Source organism: Hyaena hyaena, unplaced genomic scaffold, assembly GCF_003009895.1.
Source record: "Hyaena hyaena isolate Hyena2069 unplaced genomic scaffold, ASM300989v1 scaffold_18, whole genome shotgun sequence".
Lineage (NCBI taxonomy): Eukaryota > Metazoa > Chordata > Mammalia > Carnivora > Hyaenidae > Hyaena > Hyaena hyaena.
Window position 1 is genome coordinate 848447 of NW_024080649.1, and position 25619 is coordinate 874065.

A 25619-nucleotide genomic window follows, 5' to 3' on the forward strand; every position below is an offset into this window, starting at 1 on the left:
TTACAAATGAGAACAATGTTTATTACGGAAACAATTTAATAGTTCTCCCTTAGCAGAATTTTACAGACTAGAGCACACCCTGAAGGCCATTACAGTTTAAATCACTGACACATGACACAGGGTGCTAAATTCTACAACTGGAAAGTTGCTGAAGTTTGTGACATGCCACTATAAATGTAAGTATTATTAAAAATTACAAACTGTTTGGTGATTATTTTGATAACCTCCTGAGCAGCAGCTCCTGCAAGGAAAAAGGAGAAAATCAAATCTTTGAAAAAGGTAAATTTTACGTTATATAAAAGTATTCAATTACGTAAAAAAAAACTTTCCCTTCCAAAAGGAAAGGTGTTTAAGGATAAGCCAAAACAGAGATTACTGAGTCACATGGAAATCAAGGACAATCTGGGGCGCCTGGGTGGCTTAGTCGGTTAAGCGTCCGACTTTTGCTTAGGTCATGATCTTGCGGTTCGTGGGTTCGAGCCCCGCATCGGGCTCTGTGCTGACTGCCAGCTCAGAGCCTGGAGCCTGTTTCAGAGTCTGTGACTCCCTCTTTCTCTGACCCTCCCCTGCTCACGCTGTCTCTCTCTCTCTCTCTCTCTCCTAGAAATAAATAAAACATTAAAAAAAAAGAAATCAAGGACAATTTTTTATAACTCCATTATTAAAGGAAATAAAAATTTGTCCTATACATTCACATATTGGGATATTATGCCACAGATTTAAAAAATAAAGTATTTTTAATTATGGTAGTTTATTTTTTTTTTTAAATTTTTTTTTTTTTTAATGTTTTATTTATTTCTAGGAGAGAGAGAGACAGTGTGAGCAGGGGAGGGTCAGAGAGAGAGGGAGTCACAGACTGAAACAGGCTCCAGGCTCTGAGCTGGCAGTCAGCACAGAGCCCGACGCGGGGCTCGAACCCACAAACCGCGAGATCATGACCCAAGCGAAAGTCGGACTCTTAACCGACTAAGCCACCCAGGCGCCCCAATTATGGTAGTTTAAAAACATTGGCAAGATATATTAAGTAAAAAAGTCAAAACAGTAGTATGGTTGATTGTACTTAAAAAAATACATATAAAAAGAAAATATTCTCAGGGCACCTGAGAGGCTCAGTCGGTTAAGCACCCAACTTCAGCTCAGGTCATGATCTCACGGTTCGTGGGTTCAAGCCCCACGTCGGACTCTGTGCTGACAGCTAGCTCAGAGCCTGGAGCCTTTTTCAGATTCTGTATCTCCCTCTCTCTGACGCTCCCCTGCTCACGCTGTCTCCCTCTCTCTCTCAGAAATAAATAAAACATTAAAAAAATTAAAAAAAAAAGAAAATATTCTCAAAGACCACCCTTCTGTTGCATTTGAATTTTGCCTTGTGCATCTTTTACTTTTATAATAAAACAGGGGTAATGGTATATTTGTTCTAAATACATTTGTAACTTGGAAACTGCATTAAATACTGCCAGGCTGCTATACTATACTCAGTAACAGACTTATACAGTAATGAGTTTTGAATAATTACTCAAAGAAAACAATAGAGAAAACATAAAACTACCAAGAAAAAATTCTTCATCTTTTATAATATTTATATTCAATGATTCAATAAAATATGAGATTCTATTACATACCAAATACTCTTTGAGGCACTAGGAATAAAGAAGAAATGACAAAAACCCTTGCCCTCATGGATCTTAACTTTTAGTAGTAAGGGAAAGATAATTTACAAATTAGTAAAATGTATAGAAAATCAAATGACCCTAAGGGCTAAGGAGAAAAAGCAAGGAAGCGGGATATATATGAGTGCAGGAAGAAGGACTCAATTTTAAACTGAGGAGTCAGGAATGGCCTCACAAGAGGAAGGTAACATTTAAACAAAGACCTGAAAGATGTGAGAGAATATAATGGTGTTGTGCAGAATACAGAATACACATGTTAGAGACTGAATGTCCTCAAAATTCATGTTAAATCCTTAATACCCAATGTGATAATATTTGGAGATGAAGAGGATATTGGAGGTCTTTGGGAAGGAAATAGGGTTAGATGAGGTCAGGGCGTGGGGTCCCATATAAGAAGAGACCTCCAAGGGGCACCTGGGTGGCTTAGTCGGTTGAGCGTCCAACTTTCGCTTAGGTCACGATCTCACGGTTCGTGGGTTCGAGCCCCGCGTCAGGCTCTGTGCTGACTGCCAGCTCAGAGCCTGGAGCCTGTTTCAGAGTCTGTGACTCCCTCTCTCTCTGACCCTCCCCTGCTCACGGTGTCTCTCTCTCTCTCCTAGAAATAAATAAAACATTAAAAAAAAAAATTAAAAAAAAAAAAGAGGTCCCCCCCCCAAGAGCTGTGTCCTATCTGTCCTCTCCCCTTCCTGCACAAAGAGGTTATGGCACACAGCAAGATGATAGCTGCCTATAAGCCATGAATAGGCCTCCCTAGAAACCAGCTGTGCTGGCCCTGACCTTGAACTTCCAGCTTCCAAAGTGTTTTTGTCTGTTTCTTTTTTAAATTTATTTATTTATTTTGAGAGACAGAGAGAGCAACCGGAGGAAGGGCAGAGAGAAAGGAAGAGAAAGAACCCCCAGCAAGTTCCTTGCTGTCAGCATAGAGCCTCAAGTGGGGCTTGAACCCACAAACTGTAAGATCATGACCTGAACCAAACTCAAGAGTCAGACACTTAACCAACTGAGCCACCCAGGCACCCTTCAACTTCTAAAGTTTTTATGAAAGAGTGGTAATTTCATTTAAAAATTTTTTATTTATTTATTTTGAGAAAGACAAAGTAAGTGGGGAAATGCCAAAGAGAGAGAGAATCCCAAGCCGACTCCACTCTGTCAGCATAGAGCCCAACATGGGGCTTAAACCCCATTTAAGGGATCTCAAACTATGAGATCATGACCTAAGCTGAGACCAAGAGTCGGATGCTTAACCCAGGCACCCCAGAGATGGTAATTTTCAATTGGGCCTTGAAGAACAGGTAGATTTTAGACATGCCAGGAATAAGGAGATTTAAGGCAAACGGCCCTGAAGGTTAAGGATTGAAGGAACAGGAAAGCAAAAGCATGTCTGGGGGGAAGGAAGGAAGTTGAAAATACCAAGGGCAGAAAGGCTGACTGGAACCAGAACACACAGTGTGTTTTTAATGTCAAATAAAGGACTCTGGACTTATTTTCTGAAGACCATTGTAATGTGTATGTGTCTGGCAGGGCAGAGTGTTAGTTAAGTAAGAGACATGATCAGAGCTATGCTTTAGAAAGATTAATGACTCTTCACTTTAAGATGGACACCAGTGGGAAAGGAGAGGTGGAAAGCAGAAAGACCAGTGAAATAAACTAAACAACACAACATCCTGCTTCACTGGATTCCCTAGTTAAAACAGCTACAAAAACAAAATTTCATAACTGTACAGTGTAACCACAGATGCCAGTCTTCTCTTCAATGGAACTCACCCCCTAAAAACGCAGCAATGGTGTGTGGCTCAGCAGCTCCATATCGGCAACTACAGAAAAGGATGGAGATGTGAACTTAGATTAGCCTTACGAAAGAACGGGTATTATCTCTCATATGCCTTAAAAAAAAAAACTCACAATTCATGGACATAATCATCTTTCACCATTACAGATAATCCATACTCCTGAAGGAAGCCAGTGAGACAAGACTTCAGCTTTCCAATATCTTCTTCAACTTGGTAGTTAGATACCCCTAAAAATACATAATATAAATCAATTTCCATTAAAATAAATATGCAAGTCAAAACCAATGGCTACGCCTTTTTAAAATCTAGTGTTAGGTGTTCCTTTTTTTTTTTTTTAATTTTATTTATTTATTTTTTATTTCTAGGAGAGAGAGAGAGAGACAGCGTGAGCAGGGGAGGGTCAGAGAGAGAGGGAGTCACAGACTCTGAAACAGGCTCCAGGCTCTGAGACGGCAGTCAGCACAGAGCCCGACGCGGGACTCGAACCCACGAACCGCAAGATCATGACCTAAGCGAAAGTCGGACGCTTAACCGACTAAGCCACCCAGGCGCCCCCAGTGTTAGGTGTTCTAATCAAAATAGTAAGGTATGAAACTGAAGAACAAAAATAACAGAAAGTATAAGACCAATATTTACAGCTATCACAAAGTTGTAACAATCAAAGAAAACATCTGAAACCTATTAAAAATTCAAGTTAGGTAAATCTGCTTTATTTACTGCACCATACCCAGTATTTAGAAGAATATCTAGCACATAGTTGGTGCTCAAGAATTATCGGGGAGCCTGGGTGGCTCAGTTGGTTAAGCGTCCAATTTTGTTCACATTATGATCACAGGTTTCGTGGGTTTGAGCCCTGCATCAGGTTCTGTGCTGACAGCTAGCTCAGAGCCTGGAGTCTGTTTCCGATTCTGTGTCCCCCTCTCTCTCGGCCCCTCCCCCACTCATGTTCTGTCTCTGTCTCAAAATTAAATTAAAAAAAACAAAAAATATTTAAGAAATTGAATGACACTGAAGACATATAGCTATAATAATAGGTAACATTTACTGAATTAATAAATGCTGGACAGTGTTCCAAGTACCATTTACATTAATTGATTTAATCCTCAAGACAACCCTATCAAGTAGGTACTATTATCATCCCTATTTGCAGGTGAGAAAACTGAGGCACAGATTAAGTTATTTGCCTGAGTTACTTAGCTCCTAAGTAGCAAAACTGGGATATGAGCCCAGGCAGTTCTTAATGATTAAACTACGTTTTCAAAGGCAAGCTATTACTATTACTTTTGGAAGGAAAAATAGAATTGCTGTGCTATTCAAGTGTTATTTAAAATATCAATTCTTTGGGGCACCTGGGTGGCTCAGTCAGTTAGGTGTCCAGCTTCAGCTCAGGTCATGATCTCACGGTTCGTGGGTTCAAGCCCCACATCGGGCTCTGTGCTGAGGAATACCTCAGAGCCTGGAGACTGTTTCGGATTCTGTGTCTCCCTCTCTCTCTGACCCTCCCCTGCTCACGTTGTCTCTATCTCAAAAATAAATAAAACATTAAAAAAATAAATAAATAAAATAAAATAAATTCTTTTTGGGTGCCTGGGTGGCTCAGTTCGTTGAGCGTTTAACTTTGGCTCAGGTCGTGATCTCACGGCTCATGGGTTCAAGTCTCTGTTCTGGCAGCTCTGAGCCTGGAGCCGGCTTTGGATTCTGTGTCTTTCTCTCTGCCCCTCCCCTGCTCATGCTCTATCTCAAAAACAAATAAACAATAAAAAAGCTTTTTAATATCAGTATTTTTTAGCACCTCTAGTTTGAAAACTATCACTACTCTTCCTCACAATAACACCAAACCCTTACTGAATACTTACAAGATGCCACATAGTATTAAGTGATTTTCATACATCATCTGTATAACCATTGCAATCCAGGAGATACTATTATCGCTACTCCATAAATGAGAGAACTGAGACTTGGAAGGAAATAGTGATTCACCCAACGTCAAGAGATAGTAAGTGACAGAGCTTGGAAGCCTGTGCTTTATGTAGTAGCTAGTATCCCAAGATGGCTCCCCAATGAACGCTCCTTTGTGCCCTCATGTAGTCCCCTCCCACTCTTAATCTAAACTGGCCCTGTGAAGCCAGTGGAACATGATGTAAGTGATGCTGTGTGACTTCTGAGGCTAACTCATAAAATACCTTTTACTTTCCACCTGGGTCTTTTGGAATGTTCCATTTGGGGAAGCCAGCCAACATGTAAACAGTCTACCCTAGGAATACTATGCTAAAGGGAAGCCCCAGTTAGCCATGGAAAGATGCCTGACTAGCCCCCCAAGCAGTTCCAACTATCCCAACTAAAGTTCCAGTCACGAGTGAAAATGTCTTTTTGGACATCCAGCTCAGTGAAACCTTCAGAACAACTCCAGCCCCAGGCATCATGCAACTCCATTAATAGCCCTCTCTCCAGTGAGAACTACCTGAGTGAGCCCAGCCAAGCCACAAAATCACAAGAAAATAATTTACTGTTTTAAACTACTAAGTTTTGGGATGTTTTGTTATGCAATAAACCAAAAATACAAGCTAATCAGACAATACAAATAAAGTAATACATATTTGGTGTTTACTCCTTTTCTTTCTTTTGGTAAGCTTACTCATTAAGACTGTAACTCAGGCATACTACATCAGTTGGGGCAACAGTTTTTAGGATACTCCTGGAATGTGCTGCAGTGATACTGCAAAATTAAAATTATCATCTTTTTGTTTGTTTTTCATTTTTACTTATTTTAAGAGAGAGCCTGTGAGCAAAAGCGGGGAAGAGGCAGAGAGAGGGAGAGAGAGAATCTCAAGTAGGCCCTGTGCTGTTAGCTCAGGGCCCAACATGGTGTTCAATCCCAAGAATCGTGAGATCATGACCTGAGCCAAAATCAAGAGTCTGATTTATTTATTTATTTTGCGAGACAGTGTGTATGGAGGAGGGACAGTGGATGGCGGAGAAGGAGGGGCAGAGAGAGGGAGAAAGAGAGAACCCCAAGCAGGCTATGCACCGTCAGCACAGAGCCTGATGTGGGGGGTTCAAACCCATAAACCAGGAGATCATGACCTAAGCCGAAGTCGGTTACTTAACCACATGAGCCGCCCATGCAACCCTAAAATTATCATCTTAATAAAAATATTCTGGGCAACTGAAGATCTTTGATTATACCAATTCTCTAATTACTACACTTACAGACAAAATTCAAGTCAGTGGCATACTTTCTCCTTCCATGGCTTTCTCATTCCATTAAATTAAACTCAGTGTGAGTCTTAGAAGTAAACTATGGAAACTAACAAAAAAAATAGTTTTATTCTATATGCATTCAACCAACATTCCCCTGTAATAGTTTAGAATAAAACGCTATCAGGGCACCTGGGTGGCTTAGTCGGTTAAGCGTCCGACTTTCGCTTAGGTCATGATCTAGCGGTTCGTGGGTTCGAGCCCCGCGTCGGGCTCTGTGCTGACTGCCAGGTCGGAGCCTGGAGCCTATTTCAGAGTCTGTATCTCCCTCTCTCTGACCCTCCCCTGCTCACACTGTCTCTCTCTCTCTCTCCTAGAAATAAATAAAAATATTTAAAAAAAAAAAAAAAACGCTATCTGCAAATACTTAAAAACCAAATGGTATTTCCTCACTGAGATGAACTAGGTGTAAACTGTTTACGATGTAAAATTCAAGCACCACTACTGTAAACACCCAAGAAACTTCAAGAGTTAATTCAATTTAACTCTTAATTATCTATTCAAGACTTTATTGTATATGATAACGAGACTGCTATTCTTACCTGGATATCTACCATGTTGTTTATGAAATCTATCAACAGCCCGTAACATTAAGTATAATACTATCTCATTATCTGGACTGTCCATGCTAGAAACTGAAAGGAAAAAAATTTCAGTATAATGTGGATAATTCATTACATAAAAACAATGCAGAACTGAATTTATTATATGCTCAAGTTTCAGGATACAAGGCAATTCTATCACAAAATTTAAATATTTTGTGACAAAATAGAAAATGATATTAAATAATAGTAAAATAACGGGAGATATGTCAAGATGAAACCCAATGGTCTTATGGACTATCAGTTATAGTCACATGATCTCTATTAATGTAGTAATATTCTGACTTTAGCTCTTCTTCTTATCATATGACTTATTCAGTAACCTAAACATGATTTTATGTATATATTAAGTTTTATACTTTGCAATCATAACTACTTAGAAGTAGGACAATCTCTTGGTTTATACAATAAAATTTAAAGTACAATATTTATATTATCCTCTATATTATCACCATACACTCATTATACACAAAATATTTATACATCTAAAGTTAATTAAAATAACCCAGCATCAAAAGGTTATTATACTTACTTATTTCATCCTTGTTAATTGTATCCAAGCCATATTCTTCAGCTAAGGATCGACATCTTACCACTCGAAGAAATGCAGAATTGGTGCCTGAACACAGGGAAGATGTTACGGAAGTAAACATGTGAGACATTTGAATATTCCAAATCACAAGTCACTTTAAGAACAGGAAATTTTGTGTATATTCTTTACAGACATGGAAATGTGAAGAAATGTCTCTTCAGCTCTAATGGTTAGCAGAGAAGGCATTTAGAACACAAGTCATCTGAAATTCACATTCTTGGCACTACAACCAGTTCAGCACTAAGTAGGTGATGGCACCTCTCTGAACTTGTTTTCATTTGTAAAACAGGAACAATACTACCTATGAAAGTTGTTCTGTGGATCAAATGTGCAAGTGTATAAAGTGCATACTTAGCACAATACCTGACAGAACTCAGTGAATTGTAGTGTTTACCATATTATGGATAAGCAGTCGTAAAGGAGAGCATTATAAATGTCGTGTTCTTGGTATATGTATGTCTTAAAAAAAAAATTTGGGGGCGCCTGGGTGGCTCAGTTGGCTGGGCACCCGACTTCAGCTCAGGTCATGATCTCACGGTTCGTGGGTTTGAGCCTCACATCGGGCTCTGTGCTGACAACTACCTCAGAGCCTAGAGCCTGCTTTGGGTTCTGTGTCTCCCTCTCTCTCTGGCCCTCGCCTGCTCACACTGTGTGTGTCTCTGTCTCTCTCTGTCTCTCTCTCTCTCAGAAATAAATAAAAGCATTAAAATATTTTTTAAAAAAATTTGTATTAGGGAAATTTTCAAACATACCCCTAAGCAGAGAAAACAGAATAAACTTTCAGATAACCCACACCCAGCTCCTAATCTGGGACCATATAATCTAGTAGAACAGACACAAATGCAAAAACAAGCTGCAAGACTGAGAGTGGAACAAAACATTAAAACTTAGCCTGTTACAGTGGTAGAGCCATTAAAGGGAGAACATGAATAAATGTATTTTAAGGATGGGGAACATACAGAATATCAACTTTTGCAGAAGCTTAGGGCAATACCTACAGGGAAAAATACTCAGATAGCATGTAGAACAAATTTTACTATTCTTTAATTCTCAAATAAAAGAAAATTTGGAGACCAAAGGAGGAGTTATCAAGAGGATCCTAGGAGTCAACCCACTCAAACTAGATGGCAACATTCTTAATTTAATCACAGTCATTTAACACAGATCAAAGTGAGTATTTAAACCAATACTGTCAATGTACATGTGACTCAAGACTTCACATCTAAAGTATTCATATAAAACCTTTCCAAATTATTGAAAAGTAGTAAGGTGAATAATTCTGGATCAATGACAATTTTCAATTCATTGACCTTCATGTCTTTTTAGCAGTGCCACACACAGATATACTCTATCTATGACCCAGTCGTTATGGGGTTTTTTTAGGTTTATTTATTTTTTTTGAGAGAGAGTGTGTGTGCACAAATTGGGGAGGGACAGAGAGAGAAAAGGAGAGAGAATCCCACACAGGCTCCACATTGTCAGCTCAGGACCCAATGCAGGGCTAGATCCCATGAACCAGGAGATCATGACCTGAGCTGAGATCAAAGTCAGATGTTCAACCGACTGAGCCACCCAGGCACCCCTGGCCCAGTCTTAAAATGCCCTCTCCATTTTATTGTACCATGAGAGGAAAAAACCCTTATTCAGTAATTATTATTTATACCACTAAGACCATGGAAAATTTTAAATTTCAAACATTTAAAATTCCTGCAAACATTTTCTGTGGCACATTTTTATCAAGCAAAATAAGGAAATTAATTCAAGGGGACTTACAGAGTAATTTTAATTCTTTCTCTGAAATGGACTCTGGTGCCTGTAAAGAGATAAATGCAGGTTTTGCTCCAGTGTAAAAGAGAAGATGAACAAAGGGTGCAGCACAAAGCCAATCACTGTGAGATGGGGAGGTTTTCCCCACACGCTGGAAGAGCACTGTAAGAACACCTCGTTTGCTTAGTGAAGGCCTTTGTCATTAGGCAAGTAAGTGAGAGATCCCTCTAAAGAAGCACAGAACCAGTGCCACACCCTCCGTCTCTAAACCTTTTTGGCTCCCGGAGTCATGCGATCAGGCCAAATGGAGCTGTACCATCCATCACAGGCACAGTTTGCTCGGCTCAGCGACTTACCTGGCCGATAGACTGCAACAATTTGGCAACATGATTACCCACAGCAGCAGCATCTTTCTTTGCTTTTTCACGGTAACTGGAAAACAACAACAAAAGGCTATTTTTAACAAATTTTTAAATTAGCAAAATTTAAATATCACCATGAAGCAAACAAATCTCTTTCCTTTTCATGAAAAAATACTGGTCTGGTAACATACATAATATGAAAATGCCATGAAAATGCTACCAGCAGCAGCTATTAGTGACTGGGAATCTTCCCAGTGTCGGTGATGGACTCTTGCAATCTACTAATAACTGGGCTCCCTCTGTAACTAATAGCAACTTAAAAACTACCCTCCTAGAGGGATCCATGATCCATGCCTCTGAGAGGACCTGACAAAATACATTACTGAAGAACATGTTTTATCTCCTTAAAGTCCAAGAAAAGTTAAATACTTCAAAACTGTCCATCTACAAATTCATGTAGGGGCGCCTGGGTGGCTCAGTCGGTTGGGCGTCCGACTTTGGCTCAGGTCATGATCTCACAGTTCATGGGTTTGAGCTCCACATCGGGCTCTGTATTGACAGCTAGCTCAGAGCCTGGAGCCTGTTTCGGATTCTGTGTCTCCCTCTCTCTCTGACCCGACCCTGCTCATGCTGTCTGTCTCTCTCTCTCAGAAATAAATAAAATACAAAAAATAAATTTTTAAAAAAACAACAAATTCATGTAAAAACTTTAAGTCTATTTACATTCGCACCCTCTGTAGATGATCAAGTTGGACTGTCTCCAATATGAAGTCATAGTTTTGTCTATCCTCAGCTGACTTTTCCCAAGTTTTAAGTAGTTGAACTTTTAGGCTAAGATAACAAAGATGTGGTAGACAGTGGCTGAGGTGAAGAATATGTCTAGAGAACAGAGATCCTCTTATAACATCATTTGGTCCTTGAGGAACCCAAGCCAGCAGCCCTGGATTCACCAGCTAAACTACATAAGGGCAATATCCAGTGAGACCCATATTTATGACAGTCTATCTGGGTTCAGGCTAGTGATACCTAGAGAGCTGGTGTCTATCTATAGTCACAAACTCTTTAAATTATGAAACATTATGATAAAAGATTAATCAAACTGAAGACTTCAAAGTTTTAAGTTACAGATAAAAGATCCTATAGGGCTATAGTTAAAAGTATGGAGCTGGGTTACATGGGTTCAAATCCTGGTTCTCCAATTTACCAGCTATCTGGCTCTGAATAAATTACCTTTTTCTGTATTTCCTCATCTATAAAAATGGGACAATAATATCTCTCTCATGGGGTTGTTGTAGATATTTAATTGGCTAATACATAAAACAGTTCATTGCACAGAATGAAGTGCTCAAATATTAGGTTTTTATCATGAAATAAGAAAGAAAAAATCTGCCCCCTAAAGAGTATATATGGGAACCGTCTGTACTTTCTGCTCAATTTTTCTATAAACCTAAAACTATTCTAAAAAATAGAATCTATTTTTAAAAATCTGTCACCTAAGTTTTTAAGCTTATTTTTAGAGAAATTACAACAGACTTTCATTTAATTTATTTCTTTTTTTAAATGTATTTCCTTATTTTTTTAATTTTATTTCTGAGAGAGAGAGACAGTGAGCAGAGGAGGGTCAGAGAGAGAGGGAAACACAGAATCTAAAACAGGCTCCAGGCTCTGAGCTAGCTGTCAACACAGAGCCCAACACGGGGCTTGAACCCACGAACCGTGATATCATGACCTAAGCTGAAGTCAGACACTTCACCGACTGAGCCACCCAGGAGCCCCTTTGATTTCTTTTTTTATTTTTATCTTTTTATGTTTTATTTATTTTTGAGACACAGAGAGACAAGAGCATGAGCAGGTAAGGGGCAGAGAGAAAGGGAAACACAGAATCTGAAGCAGGCTCCAGGCTCTGAGCTGTCAGCACAGAGCCTGACGCGGGGCTCAAACCCACGAACCATGAGATCATGAATTGAGCGAAGTCGGACGCCTAACCAACTGTGCCACCCAGGTGCCCCATTTGATTTCTGTTAGAGTGGTAAATATGTTCATCTGTACTATAAACAGATTAGTTTTCTGTTACATCGTTTGAAAACAATGACTTACACATTTTGGAGCTTTATATATTTGCTTGAATCTGCGATCATATCAGGAATTGTGCCTCGAACAGGTAAATTTCCTTGACCCTCTTTGGCCACAAATTCCTTTAAGGCACGAGCTAAAATCCAAAATGATGGAGTCTAAAAGAATAAGAAAAGAAATTAGCATTAAGCAGCATCTGAATTTGACTCAAAGGTTAAGACAGCACTATTTACTTTATGTTGTTACCTGTTTGGTGATATTTATGCAGCGATCATCATTAAATATATCTTCAATACTCCTTGGGATCTAACAAAGGAACATGACATATTTACATGCCTATCTATATTTTCACTATTTCCCCAAACAAGTTCTTTGAATTGCCATATTGTAACGAAATATAAATTTCTAATGTGCTTATCAGACTTTTATTAAGAATCAGTACCAGACAGATTTGATGAGGAAAGAGAGAAGATTTGATGAGGAAAGAGAATGGAAGGACACCTTCCACCCACTGGTGTCAGCATTCAAGACTGACATGTTCTTTTCCATCATGATTGGAGTAAAAAAGGAGCCAAAATAAATTTTTATAAAGTTACATTGGAAGATATAACAAAGATTTCAGACATTACTACAAGCTAGATTTGTAGTCCTTCATGTGTTTCCATCTTGTCAAAAACTTGAAGCCATTACACCCTCAATTAGTTATCATTAGAAGAGACAACTCTGACAAAAACCAGATAGTTAAATTAAGTACTCATAATGCTGGCAGGATCATCATACATTAATAAAAACTACCAAAATTGTAGGCTTGGACTCTACAGCTATGTGGAAAAAAGAAACCTCCTAACTGGTCTGCTTCTGTTCTCCTTACAAGAGCCAGAAATGAGTTTTTAGAAATATAAATCATGTCACTCTACCCCCTCCTTAAAACACTTCAATGGCCCCCTCCCAATCCTAGAACTCCTCATCCTCATCATGCTCTACCCCTTTGTTCTACTCGAATTTTCTTCATAGCACCTGGTGCATTAGCTATTTGCTTATTAGTTCACTGTCCTCAACTATGATAACCTTGATTTCTTTTTAACTGAGGTAAATTTTTCATTCAGTGAAATGAATTTTAAACCTACAATTTGATGCATTTTGATTACTATGAATGTCTTTTTAGCCATCACCTCAATTAAGACATAGAAAATCTTCATGACCCTAGAAAACTAACTGACAAAGCACATACTTTTAATTACTCAGCAACACTATCTCATTGTCACCAAAAAGTTTGTAATGACAGCTTAAGTGCTTTCCTAATGTGAAAGGCAGCATTTTTTGCCATTTTAAATTATAAGAAAACTTTATCTGAAAATAACAGCAGTATTATTCCAAATTTCCCAAAAACTTCACTGGCAAGACTTTAACAACAAAACAAAGGACATCTAAACTGAGTTATCCTCCGTATGATGTTTTACAACGTCATTAAGAACATCTTCCCTTATATCCAAACAACTACTGTCAAAAGCAAATGCAGGGTAAGATTTAACTTTTGGGCAACCTATTTTGTACCAGCAAAATATCACCCTCATTATATAATTCCTACACCCAAACTGTTACTATTCACAAATCACATAGTTCAAATAAATATAAATCATTGTATCACTACTATATGCTGAAGCACTGATATCCATTTTAACAAGGATGATACAAAATCTTATTAAAACAAGATTCAATCCATATGATAGATCTTAATTTCTAACAACTTTACAACTTGGGAAATATTCTTAAACCTAAAATAAACTATTTCATATGAGGACTTCAGAAAACACCTTTCTTGTATGAATTCCTCAGCAATACTTTTTTTTTAAGGAGAAGCCACGCCCGTTGCAGAGCCAATGTGGAGCCCAAACTCTCACGACCCTGAGATCAAGACCTGAGCTGAGATCAAGAGTCTGACAATCAATTGACTGAGCCACCCAGGCGCCCCTCCTCAGCAACTTTTAATACCTGAGTTGTATTTAGTGCTGTGTTCACATTTTTAATAGCTTCTTCAAAATTCTCTTCATCTTCTGGAGTCCCATTTTCATTCTTTAGAATTCCTAGTAAAATAAAAATTGGCTAGCAAAAAATAGCCCTTTTCTTCTCACCCCTTCACTCTCCCAAACATGGAAATAGTTTCATCAGATCTTTCTTCCACAAGAGAAGGAGTGCACTAGGGGCAGGGGGAGACGGAACCTTAAGCAGGCTCCAAACCAAACGGAGTCCAGTTGAGGGCTCTATCCCAGACCCTGGGATCATGACCTGAACCAAAATCAAGAGCTGGATGCTCAGCTGACTGAGCCACCCAGGCGCTCCAAACCTCATCAGATCTTAAAAGGAAGATTATTTAAACTTAAGAAGAAACAGGCTTATCATTAGTGAATTTTTTGTTTTTAGTAATGTTAGTAGCTAACCTTTATTGAGTTTTTACTCTGTATGAGAGTAAAATGTACTTCAGATTTTATTGTATGAATGAATTCTGACAACTCTATGAGGTAGGTATGAGCAGCCCCCAATTCTTCATCTATTGATGAGGAAACTATCATTAGTCATTTTAAAAACTATACAAGGAGTGGCTCCACACCTCCCTGAGGAAAAATAAAAACTCATGATGGCATCAGTCTGACAAAGCTGACAGAAATCCAATAAACAGCTTCAACCAATTTGCTTTTCAAGCTTTATACAACATTCAGTTATATCCCATCATATTACCTTGTCTAATCAAATCTCTGAAGTCTTCTTTTTCTTTATACGTTTTAGGTATTCGTCCATTTGTCTAAATTGGTTAAAAATTTTAAATTCTAGTTATAAAAAATCAAAACATGGAAATTAAGAATCCAAAGTTTCCCCCATTCTCCCATCCATATGAGATTTCATCAGCAAATACATATCTCAGTGAAATTAGAGGCTGAGTTGAAAGAAAACAAAACCTGTGGGCCATTTTTCCACATTCCCCACTGCCAGTTTCAGAATGACATTTATTGATATTCAATTTTGTTAGTAAAAGTATCAGTATCAAAAGAGGAACCGCCAGATTTAAACAGAAAAGCACCCACTTGCCCAATTACCACATAAGGAAAAAGTTAATCTCCCAACCTCCTCTAATGAAATCCTTCATAATAAATTGAAAATACAGTCACATGTGGAATTTGTTTTTAAAAAAAGACGTACTTCACTATACCACTGTGCTAAATATTTAGCTATGATCACAATCCATGGAGTATGGCTGTGGTCCTAAAAACAAAAGAAATATTAAAGAAAATGACAGTATTAATTAACATTAATTAGTCTACATTTATTCTTCATTACACCATCTTATTTTTAATTAATCCAACAATATTTATGATCACCTTCCAGTATATGTAGTATAATGAATGAAGGAAAATGAACTAGGTTAGTGAAATTGCTTTATAAACTTTTTTAGCAGTGTCCAATTTAATCCTAAAATGGCAGGTTTGTACTATGATTAAATTTTTTTAAGTTGAAATTTATTTTTGAGAAAGACAGAGTGTCAGTGGGGGAGGGGCAGAGAGAGGGGAAGACACAGAATCCAAAGCAGGCTCCAGGTCACAAGCTGTCATCACAGACCCCGACACTGGGCTCAAACTCACAAACTGTGGTGAGATCATGACCTGAACTGAAGTCGGACAATTAACTGATTGAGCTACCCAGGTGCCCCAGGTTTGTGCTATGATTGTCCCCATTTTACTAGCAAGAAAACAGTCTCAGTGATTGCCACCAAAAAGAAAACTCAAATCTCTTTGATTTCAGATACCAATCTTAGACTGAGGAAACGCTGTATTTTCTGACAAAACAAATACCAGATATCCACATTTTAATTAATACACAGGTAGGAAAAAAACACATACTCATTAAATTACATAGCCAGTAATAAATATCATTATTTCTATAATGAAATACGGAGTTGCCTTGATAACTCTTCAAACATTAAAAATAAGTTTCAAGAGGAATCAATTTCAACAAACACCCACCCCGAATTCATACTATTTTAAAAAGTACATCTAATTATTTAGAAAAGAGCCATGCAGAGGGCTGCTGGGATATGTTAATGTCTAATTTCTGGACCTGGGTGTTGATTACACTGATATAGTCAGTTAATGAAGTTCTCTTCAATAGAAAAGCTTTTTAAATTTTGGTGAAAAAAATTTTATTTCAAACCAATTAAATACAATTGTTGTTACTACATAGTCTGGATGACATGAATATGAATGTTTATAGTATTTTCTCATTTTGGTGTAATTCAAAAATCTTAGGTTTAAAAAAATGTTTTAATCTATCTATAAATGGAAGGTTACATATACTACCAACCTTTTTTTCCATATGATCCAAATCATAAGATTGCAAATGTTCTTTCAGTTCAGGAAATGGTTTATCCAGTCGTAGATCCTCTAATGCATTATCTGGATGAGATTCTATTACTGTGAAACAAGTAATTACAAAAGATAAACTTCTTTAGCAATACTTCTGGAATACACCATATTATAGAAACTTAAGAAATCTGTAGTTTCTAGATGGGCATAGGGCCTAGAGGTTTTTTCTGTTCATCTTTTTTTTAATCAAGGAACTGATTTTATTTTTTAAGTAAGTTCCAAGCCCAAAGTGGGACCCAAATTCACAACCCCTAGATCAAGAGTTGCATGCTCCACCAACTGACCCAGCCACATGCCCCTTTTATGTTCATTACTGAGATAAATTTACATACAAATATATATTCACATTTTACTAAATGCACAAATCAGAAGTTGACTATAGTTTTAATAAAAGTAAACTAAAAATTCCTTTAGAGCTGAATTCTCTTGCTATTATCACTGAAAAAGATCAAAACTGATAAAATGTATGTTCAGATAGCATTTAACAATCTCCCTTTCCCTTCCTGTGGTCGTCAATAGACATCATCACCATCTTCCTAGACCTCTTCCCTAGAAACCTGAGGGTTATCCTGGAATTTTTTTTTTATCTTAAGATTTTAGTTTTAAGTAACCTCTACACCCAAAGTGGGACTCAAACTTACAACTCAAGATCAAGAGTCACATGCTCTTCTGACTGAGCCAGCCAGGTGCCTCTCTCCTTGACTTCTTTCTTCCTTGGCCCAACATGAGTCACACCACAAACCCCGATATCACTTCATACACAGTTCTCCACAGGAGGGGAGTGCAGGAACATGTAATTTCAGTGAGTGCTCAGAGCTAGGCCTAGTTCTGTCACTTGCTAGCTGTGTGACCTTGGGCAAATAACTTAATCACTCTGTGCCTCAGCATCCTAATCTGCAAAAAGTGGATATAATAGTATCTACCTTAAAAGGATCTTGGAAAGATTATATGAAATAATCCACACTAAGGCAGGCACACAGCTAGCAATGTTAACCATCATTATTATCTACTCCCTCTTCCTTAACCTTATACTATCTGCCTTACAGCAGGGGCTTAATCTGTCTCTCAACTAGCTGCACCACTGGAAATTTCCTAACAGCAACACTTGCCTCTAAATTTAACCCCTTCAAATCCATTCATTTTCCACTCAACTTTAGGGTAACACATTTGAAATAAAATGTACACCCTGTCACTCTCCCACTTACTATTCTTAAAGAACTTACCACCACCTGCCAGAAACTTATCCCACAAGCTACTCCCTAACTGCCAAGCAGATACTACTTCCCAGTGATACTACCAATGCCAATGGCATGAAATGCACTAGCAGAGTAAGTACCCGCCTCAGAGCAATGCAGGAATATTGAATGAAAATTGTATGATAATTTAAGATAAAAAATGTGTAAGTAAAGGGCTAAAATCATCCCTGACCTCACGCCACCTGCCTATGAATGACTGCAGTCTCCTGAAATACTGTTTCTTTGGAACAGTAAGATAAATGCTTTGCTTATTATGTAGAACTGTCCCTGAACTGGGGGGAGCCTATTGTCCATATGAGAATGGAATGAAAGACTGGAGAAAAAGTGGTAATGATGTCTATGTGTTACTGTGCCCCATATACCATGGCTCTCACCTATAGCAGCCCTACATGCCCTACGTGGGTTAGGAGGCAAAAAGAAAAAAAAACAAAAAACAAAAAAAAACTAGGGACTTGCATAGCTGCTGGGCCTCCTAATAAGATGAAAAAGCTGTACCTATTGTATTTCCTGCTTTGTATCCTAAGTAAAGGAAATATTAGACTAATGTCTGTTGATTCTGATTGCTACTCTGAACCTATAAACAGAGTTGTGCTGTTACAAATTTACTTTGTATTTTAAAATGGACTTCCTAAATTGTCAACTTTCTAAAATTGTAGCTAAAGCAACCAATGGCAAGGACCATATGTGCAACAGTTTTACCTGGATGTTCTTTTATAATGATCCTCATATAACCGACTAGTCCATATGTCCTGCAGATCAAAAGAGGGATTTGTGAATTCCAGAGGACATCTGCTAAACGTAGTAATGTACTGTAAAAGGAAAGTACAATAAATAAGAACATAAGCAAACGATCTATGCCAAACATGAAAACACCTTTAAAATAAAGCAACTTTCTTACTAAGTAATAAATGCAAAGATATATCTATTACATTTACATATGCAGGTCATGCATACACTGAAAAACAAGCAATTCCAGAAGGTTGCAGTCTCACAGAAAGTTTATCTTTTGGACTATGGAGGATATGAAAGACTTCTCTTTTGTACTAGGGAGAACGTTCTTGAAAGGCACCTCCTAAACATTTCCATAATAAAGAAGATAATATATATGTAACTCTAGTATACATCAAGTACACTATAATTCTAACTAGTTTTTGTCACTGAAAAATAACCAAGGTTTAATTTAACTGCTCTAAATATGTATTAAGAAAAGTTTCAGATCTCAGTACTTTTCTAGAACTTTCCTATCTTTTTGATGTTGGAGATTTATAAGCACTTCCAACTAAAGGTTTCTGTGGAGTTTAAGAATTTTTAAAACTACAGACTGAAGAGAAAACAAAAACTATGCAAAGCTATTAAGAGACTAAAATAAAAACAAATTAACATAAAAAATTACCTTTCAGGAAGCTGAGTCGCAACCACAATGGTAAACCTACAGAAAAATGAAGGATCATTGTCTAGAAGGTTTTCTGGACTCTAAATAGGACACAGGAAAAAAAATTAACAATTTCACATTCATATTAAACATGGCAGAAAGAATTAAGGTATTTTTAAACAAATGAGGCAATATGCTAGATTTCAATTTTAAGTAATTCAACTCTCAACTAAACATAATTATACAAAGGTTCAAAATTCTAAATTCTGGACCACCTGGCTGCCTCAGTTGGAAAAGCATGTGACTCTTGATCTCACAGTCATGAGTTCAAGCCCCACGCTAGATGTAGAGATTATTAAAATAAATAAACTCAAAATTCTAAATTCTTAGGGCTCTGAATTATTAAAAAGTTACATTTCCACAAAGAAATAATAATGAGTATACATATATACCTCTTCCACAAAACTCCCAGAAACGTCGTTGTTTAATTCTTGTAAGAATTCCATGGCAGCTTGAGCCCGGTTCTTTTTAAAAACAAAGCATTTGACTTGAATTAGAAAAAATTTGGTTAAAATGTAACCCCTCAATTTACAGATCAAGCAATACTATAAAACTACCCAAATTTCAGGCATATATGACAGTTCTGCTTTTCATAGTATTTAAACTGAGGGTGAACCAGAATATTACTTTATTACTTAAATGACTATATTATTTATACCCTATTTTTCTGATTAGGCAAATGACCAGAAAACCTTGGGTAGCAGGCAGAGATATTCTGGACCAAGTTCAGACTCACTTTAAGCTCCTACATTCACAATCCTGTACTTATACAGGAATATGTTTAGTTTTAACACAGGATACAGCCTAAAAACACAGTACTTTTAAGTTCTTAAACTACCAAGCATATATAGATTTGCAAGATATAAAAAAAGAGCTAATTTAACTTTTTTCTCAGAGAAATAATAAGCTCTTTCAAAGTCAAAGCTTTGCAAGCAATCAAAACAAATTGCATCATAAGATGCTCAAACAGAGGGGTGCCTGGGTGGCTCAGGTCATGATCTCGCTGTTTGAGTTTGGGCCCCACATCAGGCTCTGTGCTGACAGCTCAGAGCCTTGAGCCTGCTTCAGATTCTGTGTCTCCCTCTCTCTCAGCTCCTCCGCCACTCGTGCTCTCACTCTCTCTCTCAAACATAAATAAAACATTAAAAAAAATTTTTTTTAAAAGATGCTCAAACACAACTATATTCTGTAATAAACCAATGGTTTACCTTGCCGATGCTGCTTCTTTGAAGGAAAAAACTAAAATAGAATTAAAAAAAAATAAGGGCTTCTTGGACTATAAAGGAAAGGTTATATTTCATTCATACTATGAAACGAACTATGTTTTGATTACAGGTTATAACAACCTTCCTGGAGGAAGATAATGAGATGAAAATTCTAATCAAAGACCAGGCTAATATATCAGTGTTCCCAAAATATGTACCAAAGAATACAAATTTCATAAGATGCTATGAGAGAAAAAAGTTCCCTGGCTTTACAAATTTAGGAAACATCATATGTTCTATTTCCCTCTTGGAAATTCATAATATATATAACACACATGACATTAAAGTTTTATATTATAGAAATGCTTAACTTCATTTGGCCCATTTCCCAAAGGCATTTGACCATGAAATCCTTTTGCCCATTTAGCAGCTATTAACATCCCCCAGAGCCAGTGTTCCACAGACCACACTTGGGAAATGCTAAATTGAAATGCTTGCTTTTGTAGGTAACTATAATTGACTTATTCATGCTTCTTCCCACATATATCCTTGTCATGTGTCAAGGCCCAGACCTGAAGCTGGGTACCATTTTGTAGCACAAAATTAGTGGTTCCATTAAAAAAAAGAAATCTTATTCTTAACACACACCGCTCGAACCAACCAAGTAAGCAGAGATAATAGGACTTTCTCTTTAGAGATACCAATAAACAGACTCTGTTGTGGATATACTACCGCCCAATATCAAAGTTCAATATGAATTGACTTTCTTTAAGTGTACTCATTGTTGTCATATAATGAGAGATTCCAGCCTCCAAGTCCCTGAAAAGAGCTTGAAATCTAAATCTGGGAACACTCTGGAAGTCTAAATTATGATCATCTTTAAAAAAATGATATACACGGGGCGCCTGGGTGGCTTAGTCGGTTAAGCGTCCGACTTTCGCTTAGGTCATGATCTCGCGGTTAGTGGGTTCGAGCCCCGCGTCGGGCTCTGTGCTGACTGCCAGCTCGGAGCCTGGAGCCTGTTTCAGTCTGTGACTCCCTCTCTCTCTGACCCTCCCCTGCTCACGCTGTCTCTCTCTCTCCTGGAAATAAATAAAACATTAAAAAAAAAAAAAATTAAAAAAATGATATACAGGCCACCTTTCAAGCAGCATTTTTATATAGACAGTGGAATGTACAGAGAGATATACCTGGACTAAGCTCAGAAGAAATACAAATAAAAAGTAATTTTTATTATTCTTATGATCCAAAAAAACAATTATTTTAATTATGTATTAATATGTAGGGATCAATGCAAGGACTTAAGAATTGTCCAGATTTCACAAATCAAACAATAATGACTACTTTGCACTAATAACAATAAAAACAGTAATGATACATATCTTTTATTAATGACCTATCTGCTGGACACTGTGCTAGCACTTTATCTGTACTGACTTACTTCATCCTCACCATAATCCTGAATTAGGACTAGTTCTTCCTGAGAGTCAAGTCACTTTGATTGAGGAGGTGAAATTGGGATTTGGGCCTTACTCTCCTGTGACAGTGACCTGCCTTCCCTAACATACATGTGTTTGAAAAGAATAGAACATACTTATTTCCAGCATCTTCTCCGCTGACCTGATTTCCATCAATAATTGTAAATGAACCAATACCTGGAAGACAAAACAGGGTCAGTCAAGAATACATATTTCTAGTTCAAAACCATAAAGGAGTAAATTTACAAGCACAAAACTACATTACCTGGTAGTACCAAGTTTTTTAGAATTTCAGTTCCAGTGGCTGTTGCATTTATTAGGCAAACATGAGCAGATTCTAAAGCCTCTTGCCCATGATCACCCCACAATCTATAAAATAAGACACAAATTCAACATTTTTAAAACTTTCATACAAATGCAACTTTCTTATTTGGATGGTGATCTTTGATCTTCAAAGCGTTCTTGCACTGAACAGCTGTTGTGATTAACAGCAAACATGTGAGACACGAACAGCAGCAGGTGTTACAGGGATTATACAGCTAAGTTACCTGAGACTCAGACAGGCTGATGCCTTGCACGCACGATTAAAAGGGGGTCAAATCAGTACTCAAAACTTTGTCTTCCAGATCCTTGTGCATTACCCTTTTCAAGCCAGATAAGAGTCTTTAGATATATGAACATTAAAAGAAGTACCTTGAACTTAAAACCTATTCTGTTCTCTACTTCATTTCTCCTTAAATTATATACACCCAGTATATTTAAGATCTTGACATACAATTTACCACTGTGACATCTGCAAGAGTGAGAAAAGCTTTACCAAGAAAACTGAATTACTGTCATCTGAAAAGCTTCACATTTACGTCTACAGGAGTGCTTTAAAATATAATACCCAGGGACACCTGGGTGGCTCAGTCTGTTGAGTGTCTGACTCTTGATTTCAGCGCAGGTCATGATCCCACGGTTACGGGATCAAGCCCCGCATGGGGCTCCATGCTGGGTGTGGAGCCTGCTTGAGATTCCCACCCCCTCCTTCTGCCCTTCTCCCCTGCTCACTCTCTCTAAAATTAAAAAAAAATAAAATAAAATATCCAATGCTCATCTTAGTAGCATGATTAATAAATGTACACATTAACAAATACAAAAATACAATAAGGAATAGATAGATACATGTTATAACCTGATTCACACTGGCATATCATTAACGGGGCAAGGTACATGATCACACACGCACCATGGCATCTAGGCCAACTTGGTCGCCTTCACCCAGAAAACCTATTATCTGTTCTTATCAGTATGAAAAGTATGGGGGAGCCCAAACCATTAGAAAAATGCCAGTCTGGAGGACGGATAGGCTTTAATGAGCTTTCCCTGTCACCTGATCTAAAGCAGATTCCCTGTTGATGTGTAGCAAGTATGTCCTCCAGAGCATATCACAACTGTAACTGCTTCATTTGGTTTTTTGTTTGCTGAACATCCATCTTTCTATTCCAGTCTAAACTCCAGATGATTCTCTATGTGCACTGCTGGAGCCCCAATGCCTAGCACACAGCCTTGCCCAGGGTAAGCGATCACTGAACAGCTGTTAAATGAATAGAGGAATAGCACAGCAGAACCAGACAAACTGGAAACATCTGCTTTTTTCTATGAAAAGAGTAGGGCACACAGAAGACACCTGACATATTCGGTTGATGTCTACTTGGGTGGTCAGACAGTGAGCCTAAGAGAATGATGATGCATCTCTAGGTAACATGTTTCAAGAAAAAGCCCAGACAAGAAGTCAATCCTCTATGGAACATACGGCTTTGTTGACTGCTGCCCAGCTGCACAACTTTGCTTCTGGCTGCCTCACTCTGATACTTCAAAAACAATAACCAAGTGTCACCATGAAAAGTAAAATTTGGTCCTTAAGTGGATTGGACTCAGCAAAAACTCTCTACTTGGTAACCTAAAATACCTTCTCAGCTCTGTCTTGTGTGGTTATATCTGAATTCAAAACACAAGCAAAATTGGGGTGCCTGGGTGGCTTAGATGGTTAAGCGTCCGACTTCAGCTCAGGTCATGATCTTATGGTTTGTGGGTTCGAGCCCCCTATCGGGCTTTGTGCTAACAGCTCAGAGCCTGGACCTGCTTTGGATTCTGTGTCTCCCTGTCTTTCTGCCCCTCCCCTGTTTGCATTCTCACTCTGCCTCTTTCTCAAAAATAAATATTAAAAATTAAAAAAAAAAAAAAACACAAGCAATACTAAAAATTTACAAGAGAATACAAGCTGGTTACAAGGGCTCTGTCACCTTGGTACCTTTCCCAGAAGCTTGGGAGCTGAGTGATGTGAATGAGTACAGGCTCTGAAAAAGCTAGAAGGGCCTATGTTTGTTTGCTTGTTTAAAAAATTTTTTTAACTTTTTTAATGTTTATTTATTTTTGAGAGAAAGACAGACAGACAGACAGAGAATCTGAAGTAAGCTCCAGGCTCTAAGGTGTTAGCACAGAGCCAGATGTGGGGCTCAAACTCACATACCTGAGACCATGACTTGAGCCCAAGTCAGTTGCTTAACCAACTGAGCCACCCAGGCGCTCCAAAGGGCCTGTTTAATTTATATCCTAGCTCAAATACAGGGAAGATCTAGACGAGTTATCTAACTTCTCAAAGACTGTTTCCCCATTTATAAAGCCAAGCGAATGTCTGCCTTCAAAGCTGCTGTCAGAATTAAGTGCCTAAAGCCCCTTAATACAGCTGTAGACCGGAGGTGCAAAAGGAAGTTCAAGGGGACATAGGGACATACTGTAACTTCTCCCCACTTTGGGGGCTCCAAAAAGAATGGGGACCAAGCATTTGAGTTACTTCCACTGCTTTAACACACAGAAGATGCTCAATAAATAAGGAATGGGGAGTGTAAAGAGAAAAAGCAAGGGAGAGGAATTAGCCAAGGACCTGCCTGATGGCTTAGACCTGCGGTGTCCATAAAGGTAGCCTTTAGCCACGTTTGGCTACTGAGCGCTAAAAATGAGGCTAGTCAGAACTAAGATGTGTTTACAAAGTATAAAATGCCAGGTTTCAAAGACAATATGAAAAAAAAACTGTAAAGTATCCCTCATAAATTTTTATATTAAGTGTTAAAATGGTATATTTTAGATATAGTAGGTATAAATAAACTGTATTTTTCACCTGTTTTTCTTTTTAATGTGGCTGCTAGAAAATGTGTAATTGCATATGCAGCTCATACAAGACTGGCATTATATTCCTACTAGACAGTGCGGGCTGTCCCCGAGGATGGGGTACTCCCGACCCCCCAATTCTGCTAAACGAGGAGTGAGAGAGCAGCGAGGCGGGGCCGGCTGCAGCCCGGGTGACCGGGCCGACGCTGGGACCGAGCACCTCGAACTGCACACCCCGTGGCGGGCGGGCTCGCCCCCTGGAGAAGTGGAGTCCCGACCCTCAAAGAGCACCGTCGCAGCAGCCCCAGGCCGGGAAGCCCCCAGAGCCGGCTCCCCAACGCCAGGACTGCCCGGTCAGGCCTAGAGGGAGGCCTGGAAGAGGCCCGACCGCGCCGCCCACTGGCTTGGGCCCGGCCGGGACGTAAAGGAGCCCGCCGGCCAGCCTGCCCAACTCGGTGAGCCCTGGCTCACCTCAGCTGCCGGTCGTACTTCTGCTCCTTGAGCAGCTTCCCCGGTTGCGCCATGGCCGCACCCGCCGCGCGAACAGCCTTGCACCTACCGAGCACCGC

The 25619-nt window shown here is 38.6% G+C and overlaps 1 protein-coding gene across 1 annotated transcript; it reads right to left on the reverse strand.

The window, feature by feature from the left end:
• On the reverse strand, window positions 1–25619 carry NAE1 (NEDD8 activating enzyme E1 subunit 1). The gene is made up of 20 exons (XM_039222849.1): window positions 25522–25619; window positions 22163–22266; window positions 22014–22074; window positions 20423–20453; window positions 19607–19678; window positions 19176–19255; window positions 18482–18591; window positions 16465–16574; window positions 15307–15369; window positions 14848–14911; window positions 14104–14195; window positions 12358–12417; window positions 12136–12269; window positions 10033–10108; window positions 9683–9722; window positions 7850–7936; window positions 7258–7350; window positions 3570–3684; window positions 3432–3481; window positions 1–241 (listed from the first exon to the last, which is right to left on the reverse strand). The coding sequence occupies exons 1-20, from the start codon at window positions 25572–25574 to the stop codon at window positions 132–134; spliced, it is 1605 nt and encodes a 534-aa protein (XP_039078780.1). The 5' UTR covers window positions 25575–25619; the 3' UTR covers window positions 1–131.

Coding starts and splice junctions, on each gene's coding strand:
- NAE1 (XM_039222849.1), bottom strand. CDS start 25,574: ATGGCGCAACCGGGGAAGCTGCTCAAGGAGCAGAAGTACGACCGGCAG. Junction 22,267..25,521: donor AAGTACGACCGGCAGCTGAG/GTGAGCCAGGGC, acceptor CTTATTTTATAG/ATTGTGGGGTGATCATGGGC. Junction 7,351..7,849: donor AATTAACAAGGATGAAATAA/GTAAGTATAATA, acceptor TTTTCCTTTCAG/TTTCTAGCATGGACAGTCCA.